General features: G+C 46.5%; 1 protein-coding gene across 3 annotated transcripts in view; it reads left to right on the top strand.

Annotated features, from left to right (window-relative positions):
• Positions 1-12,107, top strand: part of LOC148034465 (LMBR1-like membrane protein) — a 76,728-nt gene that overhangs the window by 40,347 nt on the left and 24,274 nt on the right. For all 3 annotated transcript variants that reach the window (XM_087679406.1, XM_087679405.1, XM_087679404.1), the window contains exons 5-8: positions 334-544; positions 725-811; positions 941-1,080; positions 2,455-2,535. In XM_087679406.1, the coding sequence (XP_087535532.1) occupies positions 334-544; positions 725-811; positions 941-1,080; positions 2,455-2,535 (519 nt within the window). The remainder of the gene's footprint in view (positions 1-333; positions 545-724; positions 812-940; positions 1,081-2,454; positions 2,536-12,107) is intronic.

Below are 12,107 nucleotides of genomic sequence, written 5' to 3'. Positions count from 1 at the left end.
CTCACATTTCTAATGTGCTATGGAAAACACTTACATGGTTAACAAAGGGGTGTGTGTATGGGGAATTGGTGTTTAGCCAATCTATCTTGCTTGTGTCCTTGTCATTTGTACTTTCCATGTAGTACTGATTCACATTGCTGATGGTTTGGTTCCTCATTTGTGGATGAGTTCTATTTCCTGCTTTGAAGTCTGAAGCTTGGTAACATTTGCTGCTGAGAACTATTAAAGAAATTTAAAGTTGAGCAGCAGAGAAATTTGAAAGAACTTGATTTGGGGAACTCATAACTTACAGCAATTTCTTCAAGTTTTAATGGCTATCCATGTCCTGTTAAGGAATCGTGTCATGGGACTAGCGATTGCGTGCTCCAACACCTTTGGACTTGTGACGGGGGCATTTCTTCTTGGCTTTGGTCTGATAGAGATCCCACGCAGTCTTTGGAGGAATGCAAATTGGCATTATCGGCAGAAGAGGCTCTCTCACCGTGTTGCAAAGGTTGCAGTCAGTCTTGATGATGCTCATCAAGAATTATCAACTGCAATGGTGGTAAGAGTGTTGTCTTATCTAGATGCCGATCTACTACCATCACAGTTTTTGGTTCTTTTTAAAGAAAATGTATGACAAGATAGGAACCTTCCAAATTCAATATTGTGTGTTTGTTACATTAGGTCTTACGTATTCTGCAGGTTGGTGCCAAATTTGTGACAATTTATGAACCTCTGCCAGATTGCTCAAGCTACTTCCAATCAGATGTCTCGAAGGGATCCGTTGCGGCCATATATGGATGTAATTGATAGTATACTTCTTCAAATGGTACGTTCTAAGTTTTCTGGGCAGAGCTTGTTTTTCTTGAAGCTATCAAAAAATTAAAACATGAGATCTCAGGAGAAATGCTTGATGTGCAGTAGCTGTTTTAAATATTTGAACATAATGTCTTTCTAGGCTGATGAAGACCCTTCTTTTAAGCCTTCTGGAGGAAGGATGGGAGAGAGTGACATGGATTATGATGCAGATGAAAAGTCAATGGCTGCTTTAAGACGCCGGTTGCGGAAGGCACGCTATGCTTATTGCCGCTTCAAGAGGTGCTTCTAAGTTGTAAATCTTAATAAATGTTTTAACTGCAGACATCTCAGTTTTTGCCAGCAAGCATGGGCTCTAGTAACTGTCCTTTTATGGTTTTGGCTAGACCATTATGTGCTGCTTTTTGCAAAACTTAAATTGGAACTTTATTGATCTGGTGGTTCTAATAGGTTAATATGCTTTCATGTTAATTGCTCAACAAAGGTAGTGGTGTATGATTTGCAAGTGGTGTTCAGTTGCTGCTGGATCTTTATGTTAACAGGAGACTTTCTGCTTAATGATCTTGATTTGTTGCATAAATGATGCAAACTATAAGGGAAACAGAAGCATATCTGTTATGGCATTGCACTCTGGTGGTACAAAAATAGTGTGTATGGGAAATGATAGAGTTGACACAACATGTATGCACCCTATTTGTGTTTTTCTTTCTTGAAAATTTCAAAATTTTTATTAATACATACTGTGTTTCTAGAACACTAAGATTGTTTCTGATTCTGAGGCATCTCACATCTGGACAGTCCATGCGTAGGTAGTAAGAACATGGGGCAGAAATGTCAATTGGCATGAGACTTTAGCTACATAATGTTTGGTCAATTAGCTGAAAGCTAGTTAAGGAACTTAGCAAGGGTCATTTCAGAGAAAGCTGTTTACCTCGGGAAATGGATAGTGTTCAGCATAGATTGGCAGTGTTGCCCTCTCATATCCATGATGGTGGTTGAGTGTTGTTGGAGATGGGAGGTAGAACATATGCATACTTTGAATTGCACTTAGAAAACTTGAAAGCAATCACTGAACAGCTTGGAGTAAATATATGATATGCCATATCACATGTCAATTGAAATATTGAGGCTGAAATGGTATTGCTTAAAAAAGTAAGTCATGCTTTTGCTGTTCGTAACTTGCATGCAATTCAAGAGGGTACTGCACAAGTCAGGAGTGCTGTTTCCAGACCTGATCTTCCATTTTCTTGCCTATTAAAGTTAGTAGCGTCAGTTTGGGAACAATTTTCTTCTATTCCATTGTAATATCTTAAAACCTATTCTTTGAAAAAACAAAGTTCAAAAAACCTCTTCATTTTCTGGAAGATTCTGCACCTTAATGCTTGCATACAAATGCTTAGTCAATAAGGTCAAAAAGATATGTATATGTACATACGCTCTCTGCCATTGTGTGCTTGCAAAAATTTAAGAATATGTTGTTTTTAAAAAAAATAAATCTGTTGGAAGTCATGCAAATCACGATCTAAAGTGTTCAACTCCATCGGTTTCTATCTAGTTGATTAAGAATCTTCTGATGGGGCAGAAGGTTTGTGCTTTGTTGAAGTCGTATGTCCATGCATTGATAAAGAATGTCCTGTTGTTTGATTTTCTTGATAGTGATTACACAAGTTGTGTTCGAGAGGCTTTGGAGCTGGAGGACGCTATAAAAAACTATGAGAATGGCAAAGCGCAGAATTGGTAATGTTCATATCCTTCTGATATTCAAACATACTTCATACTTGATTCATAAGCATCTTGCTGCACATGTTTATACAGGCATCTTGATGTGAGTGCAAATTACATAAGCAATAAACTCAAAGAAGAGAGAATGAAGGAAGAAGACTGAAACTGAACACAATGATGATCTGAGTACAAGAAGAAGCTCCTGTACAACGGTGCTTTAAGTCGTATGACTCATTGATATGGAACTCATCGACAACGGTGCTTTAAGTCGTATGACTCATTGAGGACATTGGCTCCATATCTTCGTTGATAGGAGGGTGTAGTCACTGTATTTTCCAATTGTCCATCTTTGAGCTCCATTCCACATGTTCTAGACTTGAGCTTCTCGCTTCTCTCTATTCATGACCTTATGAGACTCAGTACTCAAAGTTGTCTTCAATTGAGCAAGCTGTATTAGTTGAGGATTCTACTTCAAGAGCCATCCTTGTGATAGGTTGGCAGGAGAGGGGGACCATATCAGCTCCATTTCCCTTTCCTGTGTGAAGGACCCTTTGAGGCATCTTCCTATTGCCACACTTGTTTCTAGTTGTGTACCACTCATCTCACAGGTTTTACCACATCCCCCACTATCTCCCCTTGTGATTCCCTTGTACCTTGCATCCCTTCTCTGGCCCTTCCTGTTTGAGAGGGGAAATTTTCGGGATCATGAGTAGCTTCTTCTAGGATTGCACCCTTTTAGAGGCCTTTCCCTCATGTGATAGCTTCTTTCCTTTGTCACTAAGCCATCGTCCCTTACTACTTGCATGCCCATTCCATGCTACTCTTTTCTAGTAGATTTTGACGCCTTTGATAACTCCTTGCTATCCTCTTTCGGCTAGATCAGTGGTGGCTTGGCTCATCGATGCCTAATTGGACCTCATTGAAGTGATTGTTTGAGTCCTCTCCATTCCAATTGGCCTATGTTGGTGTTGGATCGAGCTTTCATCTGGAGAGGGGGCCTACTCCTTAGTTGTCTTTCATCGTCGATAGACTTTGTTGACAATGGCACTCTTGCCACTCTCAGATTTCATCTCCTTTGCCCTTTTGCCACATCTAGGATCTAAGAGGGGGTGTTAGGAGTCATGTACATGCCCTATTACTTGTACTTTTGTCATAGACTATTACATCAATCTGTTCAGGTTGTTTTGTACTTGCAAGAGTTCTCTCTTTCTCTTTTTTTTTGTACTTTTGTCATAGACTATTACATCAATCTGTTCAGGTTGTTTTGTACTTGCAAGAGTTCTCTCTCTCTCTCTTTCTCTCTCTCTCTCTCTCTCTCTCTCTTTTTTTTCCGTAAAAGGTAATTGTATTAATTACGAAAAAAGTACAAGATTACATGATTACACAAGTACAAGAGACACGAGGGCCATAGGCCAACGTGTGGGAAATCCCCGGACTAGTATACTAAAAAGGCTACACCAATCACGGCAAGGACCCAGAGGCAATTGCCAAATGCCAGGAATGCAAATCCTCCCGGGGGAGCAAGTCAGAGTGCCTGATGAGATCTAGCTGCCAATGCAAGAGCCCTTTAAGCCTTGCAATATGTCGCGGTACATTAGAGGCCGAATCAAAGAGAAAAGCATTTCGAGTGGTCCAAATGTGCCAGCATCCCCAGTATCTGAAAAAGGGAAATAAGATCTTCATATGTAACGGTGGCGGCGTGGGATACTTTGGGCGCACAAAAACCCAATCGAAAGGAGTTAGTGAGGACCCCACCACTGTGCGCCAGATTTGGGACAAGAGAGACTAGATATTCTTGGCGAGCGGGCAAGAAAGAAAACGATGTCGGGCCGATTCCGCCGTAGTGGTGTAGAAGAAACAATTGCCATTCGAGATTCGACGCTTGGACAGGCCGAGGCAAGAGGAAGACCACCAATCATGACCCGCCACAGAAAGACCTTGCATTTGAAAGGTACCCTATTCTGCCATCCCTCCATCAGCGTTGCCTGCCACCATGACAGTGATTTCCGCAGGCCCCAAACAGTATTAGCTTTCACACCCAGCCATTGGTGATCTTTAATAAGAAGATGATACACCTGATTAGTAGAGGCCTTTTCCAGAGTCAACCGGCCTGCAAGGTCCCAGTCCTGCCAAGGGCGATCCATAGCCAGGGCAGGAAAGGGTTGCCTACCCTGAAGTTCCGACGAAAGCTTCCCCCATAAATCACGGTATCCGCGCGGGATCCTGAAAAGTCTCCTAGCAGTCCGAAACGATGCGAGGACATTGCGAGTAGCAAGGGTAGCATCCGCAATCGAAGTCACACCCAAACGGGCCATGCGATTAAATCTTGGTCTGAGCTGATGTTTATCTTCCCATGAAAGTAATCTAGATACTGCCAACAATTCCAGCTGGAAAGAATTAGTCTGCAGGCGGTCCCCTACAGGATGCCAACGGCTCTTTTGGAGCACCACTTTCCAAGAGCCGACCAAGTGCAGTAATAAAGAGGAAGAGGGACTGGAAAATCGAGAGTCAGCATTAAGGACATGCCACCATGAGGCCCGAAGCCGTGTGTTACCCTGGCGGAGGCCGCTGTCCTCAAGAAAATAACGGGCTATGATGGTCCACGGGTGATGATCCACACACATGGCACGAAAAAGAGACCAACGAAGAGCCAGCATATGAGTTTCTGCATCCAAAATAGCTCCACCACCCATGCGCTTAGGGGTACATGCATGTGACCATGAAATCCAGGAAATGCCTGCCTGCAGTGAATCTTTCTTCCATAGCATGAAACGAATGGGATGGGTGAGAGCCTTCAAAGTAGTGGGCGTCCATGGCAGTAGTGGCAGGAAATACGTCAGCATTGGTAGCATAATTGTCTGAGCCACTTTGAGGCGGACATGGAACGGCCAGGCTTGCGACTTCCAATACATAAACTTCGCGGCCAGTTTTTGTGAAATCCACTCCAGCAGGTCCTTTGGCCGTATATCCATCCCCAATGGGTATCCAAGATGCCTGACAATGGAGCCACGGGAAACCACCTGGCCCTGCCAGCCTAACGACTGTAAATCCGGCTCCGTGCAACTGAGAATGGCTGACTTAAAGGCATTGATGCGAAGACCAGAGGCTTGACCAAAGAGCGTCCAAACATCTAATGCCTTGCGAATGTTGTCCCTGTCCGCCTGCAAAATCATAAAGGAGTCATCAGCCAAAGATTGGCTAATGAAGTGTTGCCCCAAAGGAAGAGATAACCCTGCCAGCTGGGCAGAAGCCGCCATGGAGGATAACATTGAAAGGACCGGGTGAGTCGCCAGGGCAAAGAAGAGAGGGCTCAAAGGGCAACCCTGTCGGACCGAGCGTGCAAGGACAAATGGCTCTGTAACCCCACCATTAAGCATAACTCTTGAAGAAGCCTCAGTACTAATGGTGTAGATCAATCGGGACATCCGGATACCAAAGCCCATGGCAGACATAAGATCTGCAAGGAAAGACCAGTCCACACAATCAAACGCCTTTTCCAGGTCCAATTGAATCAAGACCACTTGCTGATTGGAGTGCCGCGCATAGTCAATAGCCATTTGCACATTTAAGATATTATGCAAAATGTTGCGGCCCTTAATGAAACCATACTGGAGAGGGTGCGCAATAGCTGGAAGGTGCTTGTGAAGCCTATTTGCCAGCACTTTGGAAAAGATTTTATACATCACGCCCATCAACGAAATTGGTCTCCAGTGTTGTAGCTTTGACGGCGAAGGGACCTTGGGAATCAGTTTGATAAGGCCTTCTTTCCATGAAGAAGGCATGACCCCTGTTTCCCAAACTTGCTGAAACATGACCACCAATGGCTTTACCAGCTGCGTGGCCGAGTGCTCAAAAAATTCATTAGTGAGACCATCCCAACCAGGACTTTTATCCTTAGGCAGGTGCAACAAGACATCCATAACCTCCTCTTCGCAAATATCCGCCTCCAAAGTGGCTTGCATATCAAATGGAACCTGCTGGTGGACCAGATGATAGAAGACCGAGCGGGCATGCGTAACCTGGCTAGACGGCAAGGAAGAAGAACCAAAAAGATCCATAAAATAATTTCTGCACATATTGATAATGGTCTGCGGATTAGTGACCATGCGACCTTCCGAATCCTGGAGTCGAGTCATATTTTCGCGAGCCGGAGAAGCATGCAAGGCGCGAAAGAACTTATGAGACTGGCAGGCACTATCTTGCAAAGTGTCAGTCAAGTTTTGCAGCTTGGCCTGCTGATAAGATTTCAAGCTAAATACTTGAATAAGATGGGCCAAACGCCGCTCCAGGGACAGCAGAAAATCATCATCTGGGGAGTCCAGGAGCAAGGAACGGACCAAGGCCAATAAGTCCTCTGCTGCATGTCGACGACGGCGACAAAGAGAGGCATTATGAATCCCATATTGCCGAGCAACCCGCTCCACATTAGAGAGCAAGCGTGCGAACGAAGCCACGCCCTCAGAGGCGAAGTCCAATAAGAACCTCTCAATCAATTGCTGCATATAACCCTGAAAAATTGGATGCTTCAAATAAGAGGAATTGAAGCGTGAAGGGAGCTTATTCAGCAACTGCATAAAAGGTGCAATGGATTGTGCCCGCATCTCAAGCTGGAGGGGGAAATGATCCGACAATGCATATTGCTGCAAGACCTTCATCTCCAGCATCTCGGGAAGAAAATCATCCCCCTGCATGATATACATTCTGTCCAATCGCGACCAAGTGGTTGCATATTGTGCGGAATGAAAAGTGAAACCTGAAACAGAAGGGTGAAGCCACGACCAAAGATCTTGCTTAAGTACGTGCAAAGCAAAGGAGTTCCACACCCGGCTTTCTGGCATATCCATGACCGAATGCCCTGAGGTGGACTGAGAAGAGTCCACACACATATTGAAATCTCCCATCAAAAACCCCCTGCGGCCAAGTGTCATGGAGCCCTGCAAAGTCGACCATAGATCCCGTCGGGATGCGGGATCATTCAGAGCATAGAGTCCCAGCAACCATAAAATCTCTCCTTCAAATAAGACTTCGATTACCAGAAATCGGCCCTGCACATCATTTTTAACAAGAACAGGCTGGTATTTCTCATGGACAATCATCAGCACGCCCGAGTAGTGCTTAGCAGGTGTCCCTGCATAAAACAGACGGAATCCATGGCAATCCACAACTTTTCCTGCCTCACCATGACTTTTGTGCTCCACTGCACACAATACATCCCACTGGTTCTCATGCAAGACAGACTACATGGTATGTTGCTTATGGCGAGAGCAAATGCCTCGCACATTCCACGTGGCAATCTTCATATATTTTCAAAAAAGGAAGTCAGGAACGAGGCGCCTGTTGCCTCAATTGCACCTTTTCCGCGAGGGCATCCAGGACACCCTCATCCAGAAAATCAGCCAATACTGCAAACGAATTCGGGCGACCTGCTTTAGAGGTAGAAGGGAAGTCCACTGCCTTGGGAGTAGGGCGGGGATAACACCTATCCCAAGGTGTAATCACATTACCTTTTGCATCAAATGCCAGCGCGCGTGTACGTGCGCACGGAATCCAGAGAAGCATGAGGCCCAGGATCTGCCAGGCCTGCGTCCAACTTTTTACCTTTTTTTTGTCGTGCCTCAATCCAGTCAGTGTTAGGAGGATCCAAACCCCGGACCTGTTGTTTGCCTTTGTTCATGATAGTAGGTGGCTGAAGGGTCTCCTGTGCCGGGGCATCGAGCACCATGTCATCTTTGGGCTGCATAACCTGCGCCTCCTTAGAAGACAGTTGCCGTTCCGGGCATTCGGCCACAAAATGCCCTAATTTACCACATGAAAAGCAGTGTCCGGCAAAATTGCCCCATTTGAGGCGAAAATGCAAAGGATGCATGCCTGAACAATTGAGGCGAAGCCACGCAGGCCTTTTCCTGGCCGTATCTCATAGCATGCATAAACGGTTTCGGTTCATCGCCCTGAGGCTCGGGGGAACCAGCACTGTGCCCACAACCGCCATCGCGTCCTTCAACAATGGCCAGTATACCGCTGGACAGTTTTCCACTTCCACCCACACCGGGCATTCTCGTTGAAGCAGACGCTGGAAGTCAGCCATAGGGCGCCAGGGTACCACATGGACTAAGCGGCGATCAAAGAATAGTGGCAACTTGGACAGGAGCTCAGCTCGATGCGATTCCGATTTCAACAGCACCTCATAAAAGCCGCGAGGTCCAAGGAAGATCTCCTCAACACACTCCCCTTGCAGTAAATGGTGTATCCATTGGCGAATATGTGAGAGCATTGGGATCCTGCCGGTGAAAAAAAGTATAACTGCACGGTCATAAAACACCGAGAAGGACCGCAAGACTGATTTTGGGTCCACCGTGGCTTCCAGCACATCATCCGCAGCCGCAGTAGAGAAAGTTTCATTATTATGCTGGACATAATCGCCAAGCAGAGTATTGGCAAAGTCCAGCAGATGTTCCCAGTCAATTTCCTGCGAATCCACAGGTTCAGAGGCAACCTGCGCATAGGAACGGTCCTGCGGATCCATTGGCTCGTCTGAAGTATGCTTGGAGCGTTTGCCTGTAGGCGGCAGTTCAGAACCCGGAGGCGGCTCCTCTGTGCATGGCACCATATCCTCCAGCTCCTCTGTATCGGAATGAGGGCCAAGGGCTGCCACCGTCCGATCGAGAAACTCCATATCCAGGCCAGCCATACTGCTGTCTTCTCGCTTTCGCTCGCTCCCTCACTCTCTCTCTTTCTCTCTCTGTGCAAGTCCCGGAGGGCTCTCTCTCTCTCTCTCTCTTCTCTCTCTCTCTCCCTCTCTCGCTCTCTCTCTCTGTACAAGAGCAGATCAGATCTCAGAGCTGAGCAGGGTTGCAGTCACGTGCTGCCAGGTTAGGGTTCCCTTTTCTCTGTCACCGTGGCACCGCAAGATGCAGAGGGCAGGCACCCGCGGGCAGCAGACGAAGAGCAGAGGGCGGACAGGACAACTGACGAAGGGGCTGACCTCACTCGCTCACGCGACTCCTCTCTGTCGAGCTCTGTCTCGCTCACGGGTACGCGCAGAGGTATCCAGGCGAAGACGCGTACCTGCGGACGCAGACGAGCAGAGGCCGACGGCGACTGAGGTAACGCGGGCAGACGACGGGGGCTCAGGCGACGGTGGCGCAGACGACGGGGGCTCTGACAGGCGACGGGGGCTCAGGGGCTCAGGTGACGGGGGCACAGACGAACGGGGCCTGCAGGCGAGGGCGGCAGGGCGCAGGCGAAGGCGATGGCGAACAGGTAACAGGGTCGCGAACAGCGAACCGGGTCCCGCAGGCGATGGCGAACGGGGGCACAGGCGATGGCGAACAGGGTCCTGCAGGCGATGGCGAACCGCGAACAGGGTCCCGCAGGTGATGGCGATGGCGGCAGGGAGGTCGCGACGGTCAACCAGTCGGCAGGGCAGGGCACGCAGTCGGCGCCATCTGTGGCACTCTCTCTCTCTTCTCTCTCTCTCTCTCTCTCTCTCTCTCTCTCTCTCTCTCCCCTGTCCCCGCGCGCATGCCCCCTCAACATGGAGCTTCACCCTCCCTAGCCTGTTGGATCTATCTTCATGAGCTCCATACCCAATAGTGATATCATAGCATTGCATCTAATCCGTCCTGGTGAAGCTGCAACTTGTGTGCACACTCCATGACCTACTGTTCATAATACAATAGTAGCAATAATTAGGAAGAAGAAGAAAAGCGAGCTGCCATGTCCAATTGTACTAGGTCCTTGAAATGCTGGGTTGACCTGCCCTATCATCTTGTCGAGTCATGGCAGCCTTGCTGACACCTACTGTTGCACCTTCTTGCTTTGCGGGCTGCGACATGTGTTCGCAAGGGTCATGTTTGAAGAGTCACCACCATAGACCAACGACTTGTCACTTCTTCTCATGCCATGTCAGCATGCTATCTGCCTTACTTGCACACAGATTGTGCCTCTAACGAGCCACCTACCACCGCTGATAAGGCCCTTAGTGTATCTATTCGGTCATTGTCTGTTGGCAATGATGAATCCTATCAGTATGATTTTTGAATCAAATCCTAAATAAGTAAATAAATAATATGTTTTGGAATTAGATAGTGACCATACCAATGCATGTGTTAAGACCTTTCCAAATGCTTATTGCGTGGGGTACTCTGCCCAGATTTTGATCTTAAAAGATTTGTACTTTCCTTTTATGATTCTATTAGGTGCTATATTTCAGGGGGGGTTGTTTACCACAAACCTCTAAGTTTATCTTGAAAGCTATACCCATGTATTTGGCCTCTAGCTATGTGTTTAGTGGCTTTGAGCCACACTTACTTTTAATCAGCCTTTGAGCCATGCACACGCACCTCCGAACCATGCCTTACTTTGGGTCATTGCACTTTTCGGTAGATCATGTCACGGTCTTCCTCATGGTGCATTTGTCTGTATCTCCTTTCCATAATCAATGTACGGGAGTAGACACTGTCTCTTCAAGGTAAGATCTTTTATTTTTCCTTTCTTGTATGTTTCGTGTCACAGGTTTAGCCACCTATGACCCGAATGGGGGTCAAAGATAGAGGTGGATACCTCAACCTACATACACAAGCCCTATTACTTGTACTTTCATCACAAACTATCACATTAATCTATTCAGCTTGTTTTGTACTTGCAAGAGTTCTCTCTCTCTCTCTCTCTCTCTCTCTCTCTCTCAACATGGAGCCTTACCCTCCATAGCCTGTTGATCTATCTTCATGAGCTCCATACCTAACACAAACTCGATCCCAAGTCGAAGAAGCTTATCTTTGTGGGCTGCATTACGACCACGAAGGGCTATTGGCTCTATAGCCCAAAGACTTGAAAGATTGAGGTGACATGGGATGTGACCTTTGATGAGGCTGTGGTCTCCTAAGATCCACTTGATGGTTCTTCTAATATAGGGTTCTTCATCATAGACTGATGACCCAAAAAAAAACAAACCCAAAAAAAGAGAGAAAAAAACCAAACAAAAACCATCAGGCCCTCCCCTTCCTTCTGGGTCGAACAAGCAACCTGCAGAAGATGAATGCCAAAGTGAGGTGTGATCAGCTATAAATGGCTGAATACCTCCAAATCTGGCCAACCTGCCATAAATGGCCCTCTGGCCGGCCTGCTGAAAAATAACATGGAACTGCAATAAATGCAGTCCAACTGCACATAAAAATCCAACAAATAATGGTGTGGCATCCTGGGCAGTCCAAGGGCAAGTAAGCATTGGCAAGGGGGTGTAAACCGACTAAAAAACATTAAAAAAAGTGCCAAAAACAGAAGAAATGCACACTAAAATGCCAGAGCTCCCATGTCTCTATCAAACTTTAACAAGAGCTCACAACTAGGAGATGACAGCCTAGCAACCCTAAAATAGGCAATTTCGTAATTAATACAATTACCTATTACCAAAAAAAGAGAGAGAGAGCATTGAGAGAAGAAGCCAAGAATGATGAAGGAACAAGACCGAAACTGAATGGAATGATGAGCTGATTACAAGCAGCCCTTGTACAAATGCCAAGGCACATCAGTGACGGTGTTGGAATGATAGGCAGATGGTGAAGACTATAGGCAATGATGAGGGAAAA

The sequence above is a fragment of the Lygodium microphyllum genome, chromosome 6, assembly GCF_053477565.2.
Source record: "Lygodium microphyllum isolate KBCC chromosome 6, Lygodium_microphyllum_v1.1.10, whole genome shotgun sequence".
Taxonomy (NCBI): Eukaryota; Viridiplantae; Streptophyta; class Polypodiopsida; order Schizaeales; family Lygodiaceae; genus Lygodium; species Lygodium microphyllum.
This window is presented reverse-complemented; position numbering and strand designations above follow the sequence as displayed.